The 22,915-nt window shown below is 36.7% G+C and overlaps 1 protein-coding gene across 1 annotated transcript in view; it reads right to left on the bottom strand.

Moving 5' to 3' along the window:
* Positions 1–22,915, bottom strand: part of LOC148949134 (uncharacterized) — a 203,270-nt gene that overhangs the window by 87,743 nt on the left and 92,612 nt on the right. Inside the window, exon 7 of the mRNA XM_089093196.1 lies at positions 9,609–9,801. Within this exon, the coding sequence (XP_088949322.1) occupies positions 9,609–9,801 (193 nt within the window). The remainder of the gene's footprint in view (positions 1–9,608; positions 9,802–22,915) is intronic.

The following is a 22,915-nucleotide window of genomic DNA, read 5'->3' as shown; positions in this document are numbered from 1 at the left end:
TTGGTCCTTTATCATTATCACCTTTGGTTATAACAATCATGGCACACATACCCCACTTCAGCTTGAATTCCATCTGGGTGGTCACAACCCTACCTTCATCTTTTATTGCTATAACCTTTGGCTATAGCACTTATGATACACCATTCTCTTCAGCTTGAATCATGCCTGGTTGGTCACAACCATAACTCCATCTTTTTAAGACTAAGGACGATTTAATGAGCATCCCTAGCTGGGGTTTAACGTGGACAAAAAGCGCTTAATTTATGAACCCTAAACGCAACATTAGGGCATTTTTCCTTAACACGTCAATCATTTTCATTGTAAGCTCATCTTTTATTGATTTGATCTTCAGGTGAATATACTCATGATGCACCGCTTCAGCCTGAACCATACCTGGTCAGTCGCAACCATAACTCCATCCTTCTAAGACTATGCAAAAGGGCCATTCAACGAGCATACCTAGCTTGGGCTTAACTTGGCTAAGAAAGTCTGTGTCTAAAATTTTGGGTTGTGATCCCTTTGGTCAGAAGAGGGGAAAGGAGGCGCCATCACAAATCGTACTCGAGTTCAATTCATCAACCCTAAGCTCATCATGAGGGTATTGTTCCTTGGCCCGTCATATTTGACAATAACATTCATGATGCACCACTTCAGGTTGAAACACACCTGATCAGTCGTCACCATAACTCCATCTTTCTAACGTTACGCAAAATGACCATTGAATGTGAATGTCTTGTCGGGGCTGAACGTGGCTAACAAGTTTCTCAAACTTAATGCTTTCATTTGTCTAAGTATTGACAGCCTAACCTCTTTATCCAATAGCTGAACTCAAGAAGGTTTTAGTAAATGATCAGGTTTTAGTAAATGATTAATTTAAAACCAAAAATGTTAAGAAGGAATTAATGAGCGAAATTGAAACTTATGAACGGAAATTTTTGTTTTTTTAACCATAATGTAACATGCATTTTTTTCAAACAACAACTTTCACAGGCAATGGGCACAAAGCCGTATTTTGAAGTCGGAGTTAATTATTCACAAAACTCCTTTTGGAAGGATTTAATTAAATCAGCTATTCAGTCAAACATGGCCGAGGGATCTGTAAAAGTGGCACAAAACGGGCAAAGTTAATAAAAACAGCGAAAGAGGAAAAGATTCCGTCTCTGAGCGTACAGCAGTTATCGCTTATGTAAGCAATGGATTTTCACACAAAGTTTCTTCTATATTTTAAAGAAAGTAGTACAAGAAGGTGAGCAAAACTTTCAAGAATTAGTTAAAATATAAATTCCTAGAAATTTCTAAAAGTTCCATTCACCTAGCTCATCTTCTTTCTTTGAAATGAAAAAAGTTTTTCCAGAAAGCAATGTTTACCTTGGCTTTCACTCATTTTATCATGGAAGTTTATGTTTTCAGACTTCGCCGTCAACATTTACAACTGATACGATTATTCTATTTAGACAGAGCAACGAAAGGCGAATTAAACGAAATTTTTATTTCTTGGTAATCTCTTTATGGGCCTTTACCATCTAACATCCCACCTCCCCCAACCCTCACATCTTTGTACATGTTAATACTAAAATATGCGCAACTCATAAATATGAAAGAATGCAAAGTTTGTCAAAATACAACACAATTCAGTGCCCTTTGGAGGGGGAACCGTTGGAGGTAGATACATTAGAAGACTGAAGCCCAAGATAAGGAGTATTGCCTGGGGCACACATGGGAAAACAAAGTGTATGAAAACCCACAAAAGAAAACTGATTTTTTTTAGGGGGGATTTAGGGAAGGAATGGATTTAATATACGGTTTATATTAAATTAGGTTATATTATTATTATATTATTGTGTATTATTATTATATTATTATATATTATTATATTAATTAGATTAATTTTCGATCGATTGGCTATCTCAGAGTCTCCATTCACTAGCATTTTGGTCATGTTTTTCCAAAATTGTCGTTTTGTGGAAGAATACAGCCTTTTTGTTGATCAATTTTTTTTTCAAGACTTAAAGAAGGCGCTAGAACTTTAAATTTCCATTGCAATTTGCCCTTTCTTGATCATCTATGACTTTGGTTCGGTAAAATTACATCTAGGAAAAAAGACGCAGAGGATACATAACAAGACACTGTGTATTTTAATGTCCATTCCAATAAGCCCCTCCCGACTTCCTACGATCACTGGTCTGAAATGATCACCCGTGGAGGAAAACGAGAAAAGGGGGAAACATTAGTGCTGCACAACAAAATGGGATTTTCTTTGTTGTTCAAGGTGAGGGACTGTAAACCCCCCAGCTTAGGGTTGTCGAAAACGACAGGCTCCAGTTGTGCACTTTTGATTTTCCCATTTTTCGAAGATATTTCAAGCTCCTTTTAAAAGTTCCCAAAGATTCCTTTTCCGCAATTACAAATTACTGCTCAGTTTAATCTGAATGAAACTTACTATTTCCAAGACAGTGCTTACTTGGAAAATTTGTGTCACTAGTCAGTTTCCTTGAAAAACCGTTTCTTTTATTTCGGCTACTATGGACCGCGGATTGCTCTTTACTTTTTTGCAGCTAATGCTAAAGCCCAACCATAGTAAAAACAGGCCTTCGACAGGAATCCTCAACAGGTTAATGAAGAAGTGGCTATGAAGCGGTTGACTAGTAGATTTTTGGGGCTGCTTCCCCAACCTCAACTGCTATTTGGTTCCTAATCATTAAATTGCTGCTCGAAAACTGATTGTTGCTCAGTTGATTTGTTCAGAAAATCGTAAGAAGGATGCAGATTTACTCCCTTGTGTGCTTCTTGGTAGAAATATTCCGAGGATACAGGGGCGGATCCAGGGGGTGGTTCTTTGGGCACGTTGCCCTCAAATGGTCAAAACTACACTGATTACAGGGCTGGAGCGGTAACAAATACCGATGGGGGAGTCAAATTCATCAGTACCACTTAAACATTATTTCTGTCTCCGCCCAACTGATGAGACTGTCTTCATTAAATTCGGAGGATTAAACACAACATTTAAGTAATACGCATATAAATATTTCAGCGAGTCCAGAACAAAAAGGGGCACATCCCCCCATCCCTTATTATTCTCTTTGGAATCGTCTCCAAAGATGAAATTAGGTCTAAAAGCAGATGAAGTTGGCTAAGCTATTTTTATACTTAAGTGACATGTTCCAAATATGTCATGGGAAATATGTCCGGATTAAACTTCATCGGGGGTCTAACTCAATTCTCGTGGAAGAAGGGTTCCTAATATCGAAGAATGTATTGTTGTGTCAGTGCTACTTGCTCAAAATTTTTCTTTATTTAAATTAAATTGTCAGAATTTGATAAGGGGTTATGGCCTTTCACCAATTGGGTTTCTTCATTTCTTTGGAAGCGAATTAAGGACACTATTAAATATTGTAGATTTTCTGTTGTATTTAAAGGCTTATTCAACTGAATTTAGTTCAATATTTTTTAACGCGATCAAAAGGCAAAGAAATATGAAAACAGAGAATAAACAAGCAACAAAAATAGACGAACATCAAACAGAGGGAAGATATTATACAGATAAAATAATACAAAAGCTCTGTGTAACACACATAGCCTAGCTTAGCGACTCATCTCTGATTCTTTGGACAAAAAGTAAATTGCATACACAATCTTACTCCTTGTCGTTTAGATACAGTTTCGATGCCAATTTTATGATTCTCGTGTAAACAACTTTCTACTTCAACCAGTGATGTAATACGAGGAAACAAACCAGAATTATTTCTAAATATCCTAAAACAAAGAGTTAACGGGTTTACGATAACGTAAAAGTAAAAAATAAGGTCAGTCTCCCTAGTCTTCTTATTCAAACCAAGCGAACCTCAATTAGGTCTAGGGCCTAGAGTATTTTTGCATAGATTATCCGTTTGGATAAAAAAAAAGCCAGGTAACTGGGATTCTAAGCTTGTTTCAGATAAAACTTATGTCTGATCCACATTTCCAAGGCTCAATATTTTGTCACTTTAACAATGTTCATTATTGAGCTTTTCCATCTGAAAACAGTCATTTGAATAATTAGGAGATGTTTTCGCAAAACATTTATTTAAAGAGCTTAAAATATACTTGATCAAAATATCCATGAGATCCTGAATTAAACAATAATAACAAATCTACTTTTCTGCGGAGATTTTTGAAACCCATGAATCATAGGCAGCGCGCTAGCGCTGCCTAATTAAAGAACGATGTGGGCATAATGTGTTGTTTGTTTTTTTTTTTTTTTTTTTTTTTTTTCTCTCCATGCCCAGGCACTTCGTATCGAATGAGTTGTCGTAGAAACTTCGAAAAGGATTGATTCGATTGGAAATTGGAGTGGCTAGTGCCCTTTTTAATAGTCGAAAGTAATTGGAGGGCAACTAACCCCCCCCCCCACGCGCATCATTCCCCGAAACACATCCAAGAAAAATTTTGAGATAGCCATTTTGTTCAGCATAGTTAATTTCCAGATAGAAAATATCTTTTTGAGGAGGACACTCCTCAATACCCCTCAGGGCATGTGTTTTAAGTTATGCCCTGAGGGCATAGAAGGTTTATATGGAAGGCGTTGTCTTAGCAACTTCAAAAAAGGCTCATTCGATTGGAACTTCAAAGGGCTTGTGTCATTTTAAATAGTTAAACGTGATTGGAGGGCAACTAAGCCCCCCCCCAAGCCGATCATTCCCTCAAATACATCCAATCAAAATTTGGATATAGCCATTTTGTTCAGCGTAGTTGATTTCCAAATAGAAAATATCTTTTTGTGGCGGACACTCCCCCACAACCTTAGGGGCAAGGGTTTTAAGTTATGCCCTGGGGGAATATAAGGTTTTTATAGAAGGCGTTGTCGTAGAAACTTCAAAAAAGGCTCATTCGATTGGAAATTCAAAGGGCTAGTGCATTTTTTAATGGTCGAAAGTGATTGGAGGGCAACTAGCCCCCCCCCCCCCTCGCCCATCATTCCCCCCAAACACATCCAATAAAAATTTTGAGATGGCCATTTTGTTCAGTGTAGTGGATTTCCAGATAAAAAATTTCTTGGAGGACACTTTGAGGGGTAAAATCACCCACAGCTGTCGGGAGGAGTGTTTTAAGTTGTGCCCTGGTGGCATATAACAACGATGTTGGGTCAAAATATTATTTATTATTATCTTTTCCCTTTAGAGTTGGGCACTTCATATGGAAGGGGTCGTCGTAGAAACTTCAAAAGCAGCTCATTCGACTAAAACTGAGAGTTCTAGTGCCCTTTTTAATAGTCGAAAGTGATTGGAGGGCAACTAGCCCCCCCCCACGCCCATCCTTCCCCCAAAAATATCCAATCAGAATTTTGAAATAGCCATTTTGTTCAACGTAGTAGATTTCCCGATAGAAATATATTTTTGAGGAAGAAACTCCCCCACAACCCTCAGGGCAAGGATTATAAGCGGATTACGAGCAGAAATTAACATAAGTTGGGCGCAAAACCCCTATGCCTTCCCAAGGCCAGAACAAAATTTGTACTTTACTGAAAAAAATATAAATGTTTTTATTTTTATAACTTTTTAGAATGTTTTTAGAACGATTTTGGCACAATGTACTATTTATTTTTTTTTCCTTTAGAGCTGTGCACTTCATATGGAAGGGGTCGTCGTATAAACTTCAAAAGGGGCTCATTCGATTAAAACTGAGAGTTCTAGTGCCCTTTTTAATATTCGAAAGTGATTGGAGGGCAACTAGCCCCCCCCCACGCCCATCGTTCCCCAGGAAACCTCCAAGCCTAATTTTAATAAAGTCATTTTGGTCAACTTAGTCGATTTCGATTTAGAACATATCTTTTTAAGAATGACCCTCTCCGGCAACTCTTCGGGAATTGATTTCAAGTTATGCTTTAGGGACGTATTATATTTTCTTAGGAGGCGTAGTCGTAGAAACTTAAAAAAAGGCTCCTTCGATGGGAAATTCGAACGACTAGTGCCTGTTTTCACTTACAAAAGAGATTGGAGGGTACATCGCCGTCCCCCCCCACGCCCATCATTCCCCCAAACAAATCTAATCAAAATTTGTAGATAGCCATTTTGTCCCGGGGAGTTTATTTCCAGATAGAAAGTTTGTTTTTGAGATGGACACTGCCCAGATACCATCTGGGCACGGATTTTCAGTTATGCCCTGGGGGCAGATAAGGTTTTTGTAGGAGGCGTTGTCGTAGAAACTTCAAAACAGGCTCATTCGATTGGAAATTCAAAGGGCTAGTACCCTTTTTAATAGTCGAAAGTGATTTGAGTGCAACTAGCCCCCCCCCCTCGCCCTTCATTCCCCCCAACACATCCAATCAAAATTTTGAGACAGCCATATTGTTCAGCGTAGTTGATTTCCAGATAGAAAATATATTTTTGAGGAGGAAACTCCCCCAACATCCCTCAGGGCAAAGGTTTTAAGTTATGCCCTGGGGGCATATAAAGTTTTTTATTGAAAGCGTTGTCTTAGAAAATTAACCGAGTCAAACTCAAAACGAGCAGAAATTAACATAAGTTGGGCTCAAAACCCCTATGCCTTACCAAGGCCAGAACAAAAATTGCACTTTACTGAAAAAATATAAATGTTTTTACTTTATTAACCTCAATAAATCAAATAATATTAACATTTTGATTACTAAATATCAGTATATGTATATTAAACTGACAATGCACTTTCATTTGTATTTTTTCAGTAAAGTGCAAATTTTGTTCAGGCCTTGGGAAGTCATAGGGGTTTTGCGCCCAACTTATGTTAATTTCTTCTCGTTTTGAGTTTGACGCGGTTAATTATTGTAATTTCTGTTTGTTTTGGGTTTCATTTATTTATCAATGTTGATTTGTGGTAGTTTCACGCTTGGTAGATTATTTGATTTTAGTTTTGCTCATTTTTTGTTTAATGGAGTTCTTTACTTTTCTTTGAAAAACTTATTTTGTGGAAAAAGTTTTTTTAATTAATCCTAAATAACATCGGGTCCGTGTCCTGAAGGCTGTAATGGTTGCAACACCTCCTTAAACGTATATTTTATATCCTGATCTTTTTTACTACAATGAGTAACTTGACGCTATACCATGTTTGGTCTCAGCGGGCCTGGGGGATAAAGAGTGGGAGGGGCCATAGCTAATCCCTGAGCCCTATCAGCTCTTAATAATTTAGGATTCAGCATTTCCCTTTGGATGAGCCCTCTGCCATAATTTTTAAGACCATTGATTCAATATGATAACCCCTGGCGAAAACCCCCCAGCAAAATGTAGAAATAAATATAAAATATCGTAGTCCAGACCTTGACAATTATGTATGGGTGTTGTGGATAATCCAGAATTTAATGCTGTAAATTTCATCAAGGTCAGGTAACATTTTGGGGGAGTTTTGCTCCTGTTGAGAATTCAAAGTTACTTGCATTAATATTTTTTTTATGGGTATCTTTAAACTTAATCAATTTTATAATTTTGGAAAAATGGGGATTAATTTTATTTTTATATTGTTTCCAATCACTTTTTTAGTTTGGTTACTATTAGCACGAGCCACTCTTTACTTAAAGTTCGTAACCACAATAGTTAATGAAAAGTAATTTCATTATAGCATAAAGTCTAATTAAATGAATATTTCGGACGTATGTAGCAAACTTTTATTGAGTTATACAAATCAATAAATATTAGAAGGAAATATGAAAAGTACGCAGCAACTCCTATTCATATTTTCGAATTGTTCTCTCTAGCAGGTAAAACAAGGAAATTTCTAAGCATGGAATTTAATTAAACATATATGATATGTTCTTATTGGATTTTAAGCGTTATCAGAAAGAGAGGAGAGGAATGCGTTATTCCTTCTACGTCTGCTTTGGGAAAGTATCGCCGGATTTCAGAAGACGACGATGAATTAATTAATATGCTTTCTTCCAGGGTGAAGTAATATACCTTTGCACAATTTCATTATATATTAAAAGTTGACTGCAATCTTCAAGAAGAAATAGAAAGTGAGAAAATTATTAATATATTGGTCTGGAAATGGGCCTTAAAGCTTTTTCCCCTGGTTTGTTGAAAGTTGTTGAACCAATAGAAGCCTAATATAGCAAAAACTCCAACAGTTTCACAAACAAAATTAACAAAACAATTCCACAAAAAATCCTCACCCCAAAAAATGGGGTCCAAATAAGGGGCCAATAAAATCTACCTACAATGATAGATACTATTGCTGATAAGAATGCTCATAATAAAATTAGTTTCAACAAAGAGATTAATGTTACGAAAAACCAATATTTCACTTATTTTTTTATGTAATTTAACTCGAGTAAAGTTAACTTCATAAATTAATCTAAAATAATAAGTAATTTAGGTTAATATTTTAGCACAGCTTCCTTCTTCTCAAAAAAGAGGGTTGATGTCATGCAGCAATACTGAGCTGCATATGACTTTTCAATCTACAAAAAACAAAAAATTAAAACAAAAAATTTTACCCAAAATTCATCCAATTTTCACCCAAAAATACTCCTAATTTCCAAGCCTCCTAAACATAAATTACGTGGGGTATGTGCTGATATATCTGTTTTTGTAGAGACAAACTTGCCATGAGGTAAGTTTTATTGGTAAGTCGTATTACAATTAAATTTGATAGGCAGTAAACCAGACAGTAAATCCCAGTGGGCTTTGACCTACTTTTAAAATAACCCGTTGATAAATGCCCTAGAACAAATAAAAAACACCTTCCAAATAAACAAACATGGAAGATTAATTTACAAGATTCATTCACTCAAAACCAGAATTTATTGAAATTGCTATCAATCGAACCTAGCAATGGTACTTCCACACTAAATTGCAGAGCCTTTCACACTATCATTACTTAATACTTTATGTTGCAGTAGCCTATGTAACCTTACGGAGCTAATTACGTCTGTAACCTAGGCAGTGCCACGCAGAATAGAACTCTGCACAGAATTTTAGGTTACACAAGGTTATGTAATGTTATGGGAAACATAATCAAACATAGTAACAACGACATAGGCTACATAGTAGCAACAAAATGGAATTTCTTTATGGGCAGTTAATAAATTTTGGAAAAAAGATAAATATCTTTTTTTTTTCTTAGACAGCCTTTAACGCTTGATGAGAGCTTGAATCTCCATTTCCATTCCAAGTTTTAATTTTTGAATAGTTTACTTGTGATAACTATGAGGCCCGATGATTATGTTGGTTTTATAAATGTTTACGCCAGCCTTGTGTGAAAGGACTCATTTGAGTGTCTAAAGTTGAACTTAATGTAACATAACTTAATCACTTGGCATAGAAATACGTACATAGTGTGAAAACCGCTTAAAACTTGCCAATTTACCTTGGGTTTTCATTAATTTTGCGACCGATGACGTTGTCATCATTCTGAAGGGAGAAGATTGAGGGAAGGGAGAAATCCCCTTAAGATTTTCCAACACACTTTGAGTTTCCATTAGGTTTGCAATCGATGACGTTTTTTATCTGGAAGGAGAAAACTTTTGGGAGGAGGGAGAAAACTTCTTGAGAGCTGCCAACTTACCTCAAGTTTCCGTTAGTTCTCCAATCGTTGACGTTGTCATTTGAAGGGAAAATACCTTATGAAGGAGACTGAAAACCACTTAAAAATGGCTAATTTACCTTAAGTTCCCATTAGTTTTACAATCGATGACGTTGTCATCTGGAGGAAGAAGACCTTTGGGCCCTGGTCTTCGTTGAACTTTTAAGAATCCCCCGTGAAAGGTTCTAAGCTCGTCTGACTCTTCAGTTGATGAACCATAGATGCTGGAACCGTCTAAAAACGCTGTTACTTGGTTTATCTGTTCTCTGGGACCTAAAAAATACGAGGACAGGGTTAAACAAGCGTTCTGTTTAGAACGTAATGATATTATGGATGAAGGACGACAGATTGCTAAAGATTGTTCTTGTCATACGTCTAGGTCTATGGTCAAACGAAAAGTGGATCGTCCCCGAATTGGGATTTCTTGGGAGGGATTAAAGAGGGAAGCTTTAAATAGATTGGAATGGAGAAGGAGGGTTACAGTTGTGTCGGGCTTGGTTGGCATGGTTATGCAGTGGGTTGTTAGTGGTAGTAGTAGAAATGTATAGACCAAAGACCTTACATTAGCTCGACTCCAAATCTCGGCAGAATAGAATTAGGAAACCTGAAACGAGTTCATTTTCTTGGTGATTGCATTTGCACGATCGGCTGAATCAACAACCAATGAGAGTCCCGGATATGAGAACGTAGCCATCCCGAAGAGATTTGCCTTTTAAGCAGTATACGCGTGCGTATTGAATAGTCCAGGCAGACGGAGCGATTTTGCGCTATTTTGACACTTTTTTTAGACGGTTACGAGCTGAATTAATCAAATCAGTACATTTTTCAAAACGATTTTTTAATTATACTGTTTGAGCATTTTTGCTTGAAGAATGCTGCCTTCGGTGCATTTTTTCTTTCGTGGCTTCGCTAAATTATACGACTCATTTGGCAACACTGACATAATACATAGAAACGGATATTTTTGAATGGTTTCCGCATCAGATTTTATTAGATCAATTAAACAATATGGTTATAATTAGATCTTACCACAAGGTACTGGCCAACCACAAATAAAATAACCAAAGAATATCGATTAAAACAGTGTTTTTGGTGCTTATAGTACTCAAAGAAAATGTAAATTGAAAAACTCGCTTTTTCCAGCTACTACAAAATAGAAGCTCTATATTATGCTGAATCAATAATACACATATGCATTCAAATCAGGGTGGGTCAGCCTTTCGGAGGGTGGGATTATCCTTAAATCAAAAAAGAGAAAATTGGCTGAAATTTTAAGAAAAATTGAGAAATTCTAGGGGAAATCGTCACATCTCAAGATTTTTGAAGAGGGGCCGACACTCCGGCTCGGATTCTTTCAGACTCTGAACCAACCAGTAGTGGCTGGGAGCGTTCAAGAGGAAGACCCAAGTTCCGGTGGAGTAATAGTCTCAGAAATTTCCTAGACCAAGCTGGAATTTTGGTGTCTGATGCACAGGCCCTTGCTGCAGACCGCCCCACGTGGAGAAAGCTGACGACGCTCTCAACGCCATCCTGGTATGAGGATTAAATAAGTAAGTAAGTAATACCAGGAACAAGGAAATAAAAATATAAAAAAGTTAAAATTAGGTTGTTTAGCATTTCAATTAGTTTCTTAATTACCATAATTATTTTTCTGTTTAATAGCCTTTATATTTTTTCATCTCAGTTGTTCTGTCTTCGATACTTTTTTTTCTCATCTCAACAGCCTTGATGCAAACTATATAATTTTCAATGGTCGCTTCTAAAATACAAAGTCGCATATAAAAGTCGCATATAAAAAACTTTCATTCTTTTCATAAAAATTGGTGCATTAAACTTGAAGTCTTAGGTAAAAAACACAAGGTAAAAACAAACTTAGGTAAATCTTAGGTAAAAAACACAAGGTCAAATTTCACTTGAGCTGAATAAATCTTCAACAAATTTCCCTTTTTTCACCATTCGACCACAAATTGTCAAGCAAGTGTCATCTCATAAGAAAGCAGCTATATATAAACTAGTTATGGACACAGAACCTTAAATCTTTGACAAACATGTAAGTAAGAAGGCTCCGTAAGATGGGGGACACAACTCTGAAGAAACGCAAAAGTATGCAAACTGTACCGAAAAGATCGACGGTATAGGAGAAACCGTAAAATCAAAAGGCTTTGAGGAAGGCAAACAGGCAAGAAGCCCCCTCCTCGTGTATACATAGGGGCGTGACTCAGGCAATTTTATTGGGGGGGGGGGCAAAGGGTCTTAATCCGAAGAGTCAAGGGATATTGGAAATATAATAATTTTTCTCTAAATTATTGGGGGGAAACTGCCCCCCATGCTCCCCCAAATTGAAGCCACTGTGTATGCAATGATATTGGACTGCTACTTCAGCAATTTGAAATAGTGTCAGTCTCTGAAAAATCGATCAAGACGTAGTTTTTTTACATTTTTTTTCTCCATATTTTAATTTTAGAGAATAATCTGTCAAGACTGGAAGTATTTATGCCAGAGAGACGGATACATTACATTGCAATTTGGCTCATAGGAACTAAAACTACAAGTGCAACCTGGCAGTGTAGCACTACCCTATCTAGAATCAAAGTTAATTTAAGGTAAAGCTTAATTCAAAACAAGTTGCAATTCGATTTAAGGTTGAAATTTTTGGCGGTTCAATCTTACACTTTTTTTGGAAATAAATAGATTATTTTGTCCTTATTTTTTTTTTATTCTAAGATATCTAGGCTCGTGTACCACACAGAATTTTGGGCTGCTTAAAAATAATGTATTGACTATTGGGATAAACAAATTTATTAAGAGCGACTTTCTAGAATGACAAAAACTATCATTTGATCATCAATGCGAAGTAAAGATAAAGTAAGTAGGGAGCTATCTATATTTACTGGGCGCACACCGTGCTGCCATCTACAATTTAGTCTAACGCCAAGCCTACATAATTTATTCACGGATTATTGATAGAGTCTAACGGGACCTATCATGAGTTCGTGACGGGAGTCCATATATGGGCATACGAAGGGGAGAGAATTTCTGAGAAATTGATTTACATAATCGGTGGGGAATGTATTGATCGAGTCTAACGGAATTAGAAATGACATCACTTGTTTCCTAGGAATTATGCGGGACTCTAAAGAGATGGAAATTCCATTTTTAAATATAGCTTCTTTGGTCTTTAGTGACAGAGATAAATTAATATTCAATTTTCTAAATATGGCTTCTCCAATCTTCAGGCCAGAGTGATAAATTGATATTCTATCGAAACCATAATAGTGTAGCTAGGAGCATCTTAGAGATGAAGAGATTAACGCGGGAATTTTTTCCGAAGAATTTCAAATCTGACAACGCAGGGATGCCGAAACAAAGGAACACGCAGAAATTACTTTTAGGGGATTGTTTGGGCGAAACAGTTTGGGGCAGTTTAGAAGATGATTTAGGCGAAACTGTTTAAGACATTTTAGGAGATGATTTGGGTTGAAACTCTGTGGTCGTTATAATACACAAGTTCCATTTGAACAGTGTTTTTAGGTCCCCTACCCCAACCCCAAAGGACCCCATCCCCAAAAGGGCCCCCGGGCCCCTAGCCCCCAAAGACCTCCCGGGGCTACAAAGTCCCCCCGGGCCCCCACAATTTTTTAATACTTTTTTGAATCAATTTGTTTGTATGTCTGAGTTGATGTTTGCAAGTCCACGACTTTGTCTTTTGTTGGGTTGAATGTCTAAAGTGCCTGTCATTCTCTGTTTGTATGTCTGAATCTATTTGTTTGCATGTCTGGGTTGGTGTTTCCAAGTTCAAGCATTTGTCTTTGTTGGTTTGTATGTCTAAAGTGCCTGTCATTCTCTGTTCGTATGTCTGAATCTATTTGTTTACATGTCTGGGTTGGTGTTTGCAAGTCCAAGAATTTGTCTTTGTTGGTTTGAATGTCTATAGTGTCTGTCTATCTCTGTTTGTGTGTCTGATTCTATTTGTTTACATGTCTGGGTTGGTGTTTGCAAGTTCAAGAATTTGTCTTCGTTGGTAGGAATGTCTAAAGTGCCTGTCTTTCTCGGTTTGTATGTCTGAATCTATTTGTTTGCATGTCTGGGTTGGTGTTTGCAAGTCCAAGAATTTGTCTTTGTTGGTTTGAATGTCTAAAGTGTATGTCTTTCTTTGTTTGTGTGTTTGATTCTATTTGTTTGCATGTCTGGGTTGGTGTTTACAAGTCCAAGAATTTATCTTTGTTGGTTTGAATGTCTACAGTGCCTATCTTTCTCTGTTTGTATGTTTGATTCTATTTGTTTGCATGTCTGGGTTGGTGTTTGCAAGTCCAAGAATTTGTCTTTGTTAGTTTGAATGGCTAAAGTGTCTGTATTTCTCTGTTTGTATGTTTGATTCTATTTGTTTGCATGTCTGGGTTGATGTTTGTAAGTCCATGAAATTGTCTTTGTTTGTTTGAACGTCTAAAGTGTCTGTCTTTCTCTGTTTGTGTGTTTGATTCTATTTGTTTGTATGTCTGGGTTGGTGTTTGCAAGTCCAAGAATTTGTCTTTGTTGGTTTGAATGTCCAAAGTGTCTGTCTTTCTCTGTTTGTGTGTTTAATTCTATTTGATTGCATGTCTGGGTTGGTGTTTGAAAGTCCAAGAATTTGTCTTTGTTGGTTTGAATGTCTAAAGTGTCTGTCTTTCTCTGTTTGTGTGTCTGATTCTATTTTTTTGTGTGTCTGTTTGTATGTCTGGGTTGGTGTTTGAAAGTCCAAGAATTTGTCCTTGTTGGTTTGAATGTCTAAAGTGTCTGTCTTTCTCTGTTTGTTTGTCTGATTCTAGTTGTTTACATGTCTGGGTTAGTGTTTGAAAGTCCAAGTATTTGTCTTTGTTGGTTTGAATGTCTAAAGTGTCTGTCTTTCTCTGTTTGTGTCTCTGATTCTAATTGTTTGCATGTCTGGGTTGGTGTTTGCAAGTCAAAGAATTTGTCTTTGGTGGTTTGAATGTCTAAAGTGTATGTCTTTCTCTGTGTCTCTGTCTGATTCTATTTGTTTGCATGTCTGGGTTGGTGTTTACAAGTCCAAGTATTTGTCTTTGTTGGTTTGAAATGTCTAAAGTGTCTGTCTTTCTCTGTTTGTGTGTCTGATGCTACTTGTTTGCATGTCTTGGTTGGTGTTTGCAAGTCCAAGAATTTGTCTTTGTTGTTTTGAATGTCTAAAGTGTCTGTATTTCTCTGTTTGTTTGTTTGATTCTATTTGTTTGCATGTCTGGGTTGTTGTTTGCATGTCCAAGTATTTGTCTTTGTTGGTTTGAATGTCTAAAGTGTCTGTGTTTCTCTGTTTGTGTATCTGATTCTATTTGTTTGCATGTCTGGGTTGGTGTTTGCAAGTCCAAGAATTTGTCTTTGTTGGTTCGACTGACTAAAGTGTCTGTCTTTCTCTGTTTGTGTGTCTGATTCTATTTGATTACATGTCTGGGTTAGTGTTTGAAAGTCCAAGAATGTGTCTTTGTTGGGTTGAATGTCTAAAGTTTCTGTTATTCTCTGCTTGTGTCTCTGATTCTATTTGTTTGCATTTTTGAGCTGGTGTTTGAGAGTCCAAGAATTTGTCTTTGTTCGCTTGAATACATAAAGTTTCTTTCTTTATATGTTTGTGTGTCTGATTATATTTGTTTGAATGTCTGGGATGATGTCTGCAAGTCCAAGAATTTGTCTTTGTTGGTTTTAATGTATAAAGTGTATGTATTTCTCTGATTGTGTGTCTGATTCTATTTTTTTGCATGTCTGGGCTGGTGTTTGCAAGTCTAAGTATTTGTCTTTGTTGGTCTTAATGTCTGAAGTGTCTGTCCTTCTCTGTTTGTGTATTTGATTCTATTTGTTTGCATATCTGGATTGGTGTTTGCAAGTTCAAGAATTTGTCTTCGTTGGTTTGAATTTTTAAAGTGTCTGTCTTTCTCTGTTTGTGTGTCTGATTCTATTTGCTTGCATGTCAGGGTTAGTGTTTGCAAGTCCAAGTATTTGTCTTTGTTGGTTTGACTGTCTAAAGTGTCTGTCTTTCTCTGTTTGTATGTCTGATTCTATTTATTTGCATGTCTGGGTTGGCGTTTGCAAGTCCAAGAATTTTTCTTTGTTGGTTTGAATGTCTAAAGTGTCTGTCTTTCTCTGTTTGTGTGTCTGATTCTATTTGTTTGCATGTCTGTGTTTGTGTTTGCAAGTCCAACTAATTTTCTTTTTAGGTTTGAATGTATAAAGAGTCTATATTTCTCTTTATGAGTGTCTGATTCTATTTGTTTGCATATCTGGGTTGGTGTTTGCAAGTCCAAGAATTTGTCTTTGTTGGTTTGAATGTCTAAAGTGTCTGTCTTTCTCTGTTTGTGTGTCTGATTCTCTTTATTTACATGTGTGGGTTGGTGTTTGCAAGTTAAAGTATTTGTCTTTGTTGGTTTGAATGTCTAAAGTGTCTGTCTTTCTCTGTTTGTGTGTCTGATTCTATTTGTTTGCATATCTGGTTTGGTGTTTGCAAGTCCAGGAATTTGTCTTTGTTGGTTTGAATGTCTAAAGTGTCTCTCTTTCCCCGTTTGTGTGTCTGATTATATTTGTTTGCATGTCTGGGTTGGTGTTTGCAAGTCCAAATATCTGTCTTTGTTGGTTTGAATGTCTAAAGTGTCTGTCTTTCTCTGTTTGTGTGTCTGATTCTATTTGTTTGCATGTCTGGGTTGGTGTTTCCAAGTCCAAGTATTTGTCTTTGTCGGTTTGAATGTTTAAAGTGTCTGTCTTTCTCTATTTGTGAGTCTGATTCTATTTGTTTGCATCTCTGGGTTGATGTTTGCAAGTCCAAGAATTCGTCTTTGTTGGTTTGAATGTCTAAATTGTCTGTCTTTCTCTGTTTACATGTCTGATTCTATTTGTTTGCATGGCTGGGTTGGTGTTTGCAAGTCCATGTATTTGTCTTTGTTGGTTTGAATGTCTAAAGTGTCTATGTTTCTCTGTTTGTGTGTCTGATTCTATTTGTTTGCTTGTCTGGGTTGGTGTTTGCAAGTCCAAGAATTTGTCTTTGGTGGTTTGAATGTCTAAAGTCTCTGTCTTTCTCTGTTTGTGTGTCTGATTCTATTTGTTTGCACGTCTGGGTTAGTGTTTGCGAGTCCAAGTATTTGTCTTTGTTGGTTTGAATGTCTAAAGTGTCTGTCTTTCTCTGTTTGGTTGTCTGATTCTATTTGTTTGCATGTCTGGGTTGGTGTTTGCAAGCTCAAGAATTTGTCTTTATTGGTTTGAATGTCTAAAGTGTCTGTCTTTCTCTGTTTGTGTGTCTGATTCTATTTGTTTGCATATCTGGGTTGGAGTTTGCAACTCCAAGTATTTTTATTTGTTGGTTTGAATGTCTAAAGTGTCTGTATTTCTCTGTTTGTTTGTCTGATTCTATTTGTTTGCATGTCTGGGTTGGTGTTTGCAAGTCCAAGAATTTGTCTTTGTTGGTTTGAATGTCTAAAGTGTCTGTCTTTCTTTGTTTGTGTGTCTGATTCTATTTCTTTGCATGTCTGGGTTGCTGTTTGCAAGTCCAAGTATTTGTATTTGTTGGTTTGAATGTCTAAAGTGTCTGTCTTTCTCTGTTTGTGTGTCAGATTCTATTTGTTTGCATGTCTGGGTTGGTGTTTGCAAGTCCAAGTATTTGTCCTTGTGGGTTTGAATGTCTAAAGTGTCTGTCTTTCTCTGTTTGTGTGTATGATTCTATTTTTTTGCATGTCTGGGTTGGAGTTTGCAAGTCCAAATATTTGTCTTTGTTGGTTTGAATGTCTAAAGTGTCTGTCTTTCTCTGTTTGTGTGACTGATTCTATTTGTTTGCATGTCTGGGTTGGTGATGCAAGCCCAAGAATTTGTCTTTGTTGGTTTGAATGTCTAAAATGTCTGTCTTTCTCTGTTTGTGTGTCTGATTCTATTTGTTTGCATGTCTGGGTTGGTGTTTGCAAGTCCAAGTATTTCTCTTTGTTGGTTTGAATGTCTAAAGTGTCTGTATTTCTCTGTTTGTGTTTGATTTTATTTGTTTGCATGTTTGGGTTGGTGTTTGCAAGTCCAAGAATTTTTCTTTGTTGGTTTGAATGTCTAAAGTGTCTGTCTTTCTCTGTTTGTGTGTCTGATTCTATTTGTATAAATGTCTGGGTTGGTGTTTGCATGTCCAAGTATTTGGCTTTGTTGGTTTGAATGTCTAAAGTGTCTGTCTTTCTGATTCTATTTGTTTGCATGTCTGGGTTGGTGTTTCTAGTCCAAGAATTTTTCTTTGGTGGTTTGAATGTCTAAAGTCTCTGTCTTTCTCTGTTTGTGTATCTGATTCTAATTGTTTGCATGTCTGGGTTAGTGTTTGCAAGTCCAAGTATTTGTCTTTGTTGGTTTGAATATCTAAAGTGTCTGTCTTTCTCTGTTTGTGTTTCTGGTTCTATTTGTTTGCATGTCTGGGTTGGTGTTTGCAAGCCCAAGAATTTGTCTTTATTGGTTTGAATGTCTGAAGTGTCTGTCTTTCTCTGTTTGTGTGTCTGATTCTATTTGTTTGCATGTCTGGGTTGGTGTTTGGAAGTCCAAGTTTTTGTCATTGTTAGTTCGAATGTCTAAAGTGTCTGTCTTTCACTGTTGGTGTGTTTGATTATTTTTGTTTGCATGTCTGGGTTGGTGTTTGCAAGTCCAAGAATTTGTCTGTTGGTTCGAATGTCTAAAGTGTCTGTCTTTCTCTGTTTGTGTGTCTGATTCTATTTGTGTGCATGTCTGGGTTAGTGTTTGCAAGTCCAAGTATTTGTCTTTGTTCGTTTGAATGTCTAAAGTGTCTGTCTTTCTCTGTTTGTGTGTCTGATTCTATTTGTTTGAATGTCTGCGTTGGTGTTTGCAAGTCCAAGAATTTGTCTTTGTTGGTTTGAATGTCTAAAGTGTCTGTCTTTCTCTGTTTGTGTGTCTGATTCTATTTGATTGCATGTCTGGGTTGGTGTTTGCAAGTCCAAGTATTTGTCTTTGTTGGTTTAAATGTCTAAAGTGTCTGTCTTTCTCTGTTTGTGTGTCTGATTCTATTTGTTTGCACGTCTGGGTTGGTGTTTGCAACTCCAAGTATTTTTCTTTGTTGGTTTGAATGTCTAAAGTATCTGTCTTTCTCTGTTTGTGTGTCTGATTCTATTTGTTTGCATGTCTGGGTTGATGTTTGCAAGTCCACGTATTTGTCTTTGTCGGTTGCAACGTCTAAAGTGTCTGTCTTTCTCTGTTTGTATGTCTGATTCTATTTGTTTGCATGTGTGGGTTGGTGTTTGCAAGTCCAAGAATTTGTCTTTGTTGGTTTGAATGTCTAAAGTGTCTGTCTTTCTCTGTTTGTGCGTCTGATTCTATTTGTATGCATTTCTGGGTTGGTGTTTGCATGTCCAAGTATTTGGCTTTGTTGGTTAGAATGTCTAGAAGTGTCTGTCTTTCTGATTCTATTTGTTTGCATGTCTGGGTTGGTGTTTCTAGTCCAAGAATTTGTCTTTGGTGGTTTGAATGTCTAAAGTCTCTGTCTTTCTCTGTTTGTGTATCTGATTCTAATTGTTTGCATGTCTGGGTTAGTGTTTGCAAGTCCAAGTATTTGTCTTTGTTGGTTTGAATATCTAAAGTGTCTGTCTTTCTCTGTTTGTGTTTCTGATTCTATTTGTTTGCATGTCTGGGTTGGTGTTTGCAAGACCAAGAATTTGTCTTTATTGGTTTGAATGTCTGAAGTGTCTGTCTTTCTCTGTTTGTGTGTCTGATTCTATTTGTTTGCATGTCTGGGTTGGTGTTTGCAAGTCCAAGTATTTGTCTTTGTTGGTTTGAATGTCTAAAATGTCTGTCTTTCTCTGTTTGTGTGTCTGATTCTATTTATTTGCATGTCTGGGTTGGTGTTTGCAAGTCCAAGAATTTGTCTGTTGGTTTGAATGTCTAAAGTGTCTGTCTTTCTCTGTTTGTGTGTCTGATTCTATTTGTTTGCATGTCTGGGTTGGTGTTTGCAAGTCCAAGTATTTGTCTTTGTTCGTTTGAATGTCTAAAGTGTCTGTCTTTCTCTATAAGTTTGTCTGATTCTATTTATTTGCAGGTCTGGGTTGGTGTTTGCAAGTCCAAGAATTTGTCTTTGTTGGTTTGAATATCTAAAGTGTCTGTCTTTCTCTGTTTGTATGTCTGGTTCTATTTGTTTGTATGTCTGGGTTGGTGTTTGCAAGCCCAAGAATTTGTCTTTATTGGTTTGAATGTCTAAAGTGTCTGTCTTTCTCTGTTTGTGTGTCTGATTCTATTTTTTTGCATATCTGGGTTGGTGTTTGCAAGTCCAAGTATTTGTCTTTGTTGGTTCGAATGTCTGAAGTGTCTGGCTTTCACTGTTGGTGTGTTTGATTCTATTTATTTGCAGGTCTGGGTTGGTGTTTGCAAGTCCAAGAATTTGTCTGTTGGTTTGAATGTCTAAAGTGTCTGTCTTTCTCTGTTTGTGTGTCTGATTCTATTTGTTTGCATGTCTGGGTTGGTGTTTGCAAGTCCAAGTATTTGTCTTTGTTGGTTTTAATGTCTAAAGTGTCTGTCTTTCTCTGTATGTTTGTCTGATTCTATTTGTTTGCATGTCTGGGTTGGTGTTTGCAAGTCCAAGAATTTTCCTTTGTTGGCTTTAATGTCTAAGGGCTTTATCTTTCTCTGTTTTTGTGTCTGATTCGTTTTTTTTGTATATTAGGGTTGGTCTTTGTAATTCCTGGTTTTTGTCTTTGTTGGTTTAAATGTCTAAAATGTCTATGTTTCCCTGCTTGTGTGTCTGATTATATTTTTTTGCAAGTCTGGGTTGGTGTTTGCAAGTCCAAGTATTTGTCTTTGTTGGTTTGAATGTCTAAAATACCTGTCTGTCTCTTTGTTTATGTCTGTGTCTATTTTTTTGCATGTCTGTGTTGAAGTTTGCAAGTCCAAGTATTTGTCATTGTTAGTTTGAATGTCTAAAATTTTTGATTTTATTCTTTTGGATGGCTGTTTCTATTGTTTTGAGTGTTTGTGTTGGTGTTTGAAAGTCCAAGAATTTCTCTTTGTTGGTTTGAACGTCTAAAGTGTCTTTCTTTCTCTGTTTGTGTGTCTGACTGTATTTGTTTGCATGCTTGGGTTGGTGTTTGCAAGTCCAAGAATTTGTCTTTGTTGGTTTGAATGTCTAAAGTGTCTGTCTTTCTCTGTTTGTGCGTCTGATTCTATTTGTTTGCATGTCTGGGTTGGTGTTTGCATGTCCAAGTATTTGGCTTTGTTGGTTTGAATGTCTAAAGTGTCTGTCTTTCTGATTCTATTTGTTTGCATGTGTGGGTTGGTGTTTCTAGTCCAAGAAATTGTCTTTGGTGGTTTGAATGTCTAAAGTGTCTGTCTTTCTCTGTTTGTGTATCTGATTCTATTTGTTTGCATGTCTGGGTTAGTGTTTGCAAGTCCAAGTATTTGTCTTTGTTGGTTTGAATGTCTAAAGTGTCTGTCTTGCTCTGTTTGTGTGTCTGACTCTATTTTTTTGCATGTCTGGGTTGATGTTTGCAAGTCAAAGTATTTGTCTTTGTTGTTTTGAATGTCTCAAGTGTCTGTCTTTCTATGTTTGTGTGTCTGATTCTATTTGTTTGCATGTCTGGGTTGGTGTTTGCAAGTCCAAGTTTTTGTCATTGTTAGTTCGAATGTCTAAAATGTCTGTCTTTCTCTCTTTGTGTGTCTGATTCTATTTATTTGCAGGTCTGGGTTGGTGTTTGCAAGTCCAAGAATTTGTCTGTTGGTTTGAAGGTCTAAAGTGTCTGTCTTTCTCTGTTTGTGTGTCTGATTCTATTTGTTTGCATGTCTGGGGTGGTGTTTGCAAGTCCAAGTATTTGTCTTTGTTGGTTTGAATGTCTAAAGTGTCTGTCTTTCTCTATTAGTGTGTCTGATTCTATTTGTTTGCATGTCTGGGTTGGTGTTTGCAAGTCCAAGAATTTGTCTTTGTTGGTTTTAATGTCTAAAGTGTCTGTCTTTCTCTGTTTGTGTGTCTGATTCTATTTGTTTGAATGTATTGGTTAGAGTTTGAAAGTCAAAGTATTTGTATGTGTTGGTTTAAATGTCTAAAGTGTCTGTCTTTCTCTATTTGTTTGTCTGATTCTATTTGTTTGCACGTCTGGGTTTGTGTTTGCAAGTACAAGAAGATGTCATTGTTGGTTTAAATGTCTAAAGTGTATGTCTTTCTATGTTTGTGTGTCTGATTCTATTTGTTTGCATGTCTGTGTTGGTGTTTGCAAGTCCAAGTATTTCTCTTTGTTGGTTTGAATGTCTAAAGTGTCTGTCTTTCTCTGTTTGTGTGTCTGATTCTATTTGTTTGCATGTCTGGGTTGGTGTTTGCAAGTCAAAGAATTTTTCTTTGTTGTTTTGAATTTCTAAAGAGTCTGTCTTTCTCTATTTGTGTGTCTGATTCTATTTGTTTGCATATCTGGGCTGGTGTTTGCAAGCCCAAGAATTTGTCTTTATTGGTTTGAATGTTTGAAGTGTCTGTCTTTCTCTGTTTGTATGTCTGATTCTTTTTGTTTGCATGTCTGGGTTGGTGTTTGGAAGTCAAAGTATTTGTCTTTGTTGGTTTGAATGTCTAAAGTGTCTGTCTTTCTCTTTTTGTGTGTCTGATTCTATTTATTTGAAGGTCTGGTTTGGTGTTTTCAAGTCCGAGAATTTGTCTGTTGGTTTGAATGTCTAAAGAGTCTGTCTTTCTCTGTTTGTGTGTCTGATTCTATTTGTGTGCATGTCTGGGTTGGTGTGTGCAAGTCCAAGTATTTGTCTTTGTTCGTTTGAATGTCTAAAGTGTCTGTCTTTCTCTGATTTTGTGTCTTATTATATTTGTATGAAGGTTTTGGTTGGTTCTTGGAAGTCCTTGTATTTGTCTTTTGGGTTTGTTTTGTATAATCAGTCTTTCTTTATATGGATATACGTTTTCTTCTTATTTATTGCAAATCTGGGTTGGATTTTGCATTTCCATCAATTTGTCGTAGATTGAATTAATGACTATATTGTCTGCCTTGCACTGTGTGGGTGACGGGAACAATTGTTGTGCGTGTCTAGGCTGAAGTCCACAACCCAATGTGTTAGTCTTTGTCGTTAAGAAAGTATAAAGTATGTTTCGATATATGTTTTTGTCTTTTATTCTATTTGTTGTCATGTCTGGGTTGATGTTTTCAAGTCCAAGTATTTATCTTTGTTGGTTTGAATGTCTAAAGTGTCTGTCTTTCTCTGTTTGCGTGTCTGATTCTATTTGTTTGCATGTTTGGGTTGGTGTTTGCAAGTCCAAGAATTTGTCTTTGTTGGTTTGACTGTCTAAAGTGTCTATCTATGTTTGTGTGTTTGATTCTATTTGTTTGCATGTCTGGGCTGGTGCTTTCAAGTCTAAGTATTTTTCTTTTCTGGATTGAATGTCTACAGTGTCTGTCTGTCTCTGTTTTTTTGT

The sequence above is a fragment of the Artemia sp. Qi Xiang Cuo genome, chromosome 8 (genome assembly GCF_049724085.1).
Source record: "Artemia sp. Qi Xiang Cuo chromosome 8, ASM4972408v1, whole genome shotgun sequence".
NCBI classification, from domain to species: Eukaryota; Metazoa; Arthropoda; class Branchiopoda; order Anostraca; family Artemiidae; genus Artemia; species Artemia sp. Qi Xiang Cuo.
The sequence above is the reverse complement of the archived record's forward strand: the minus strand, read 5'-3'. Positions and strand labels throughout refer to the sequence as shown.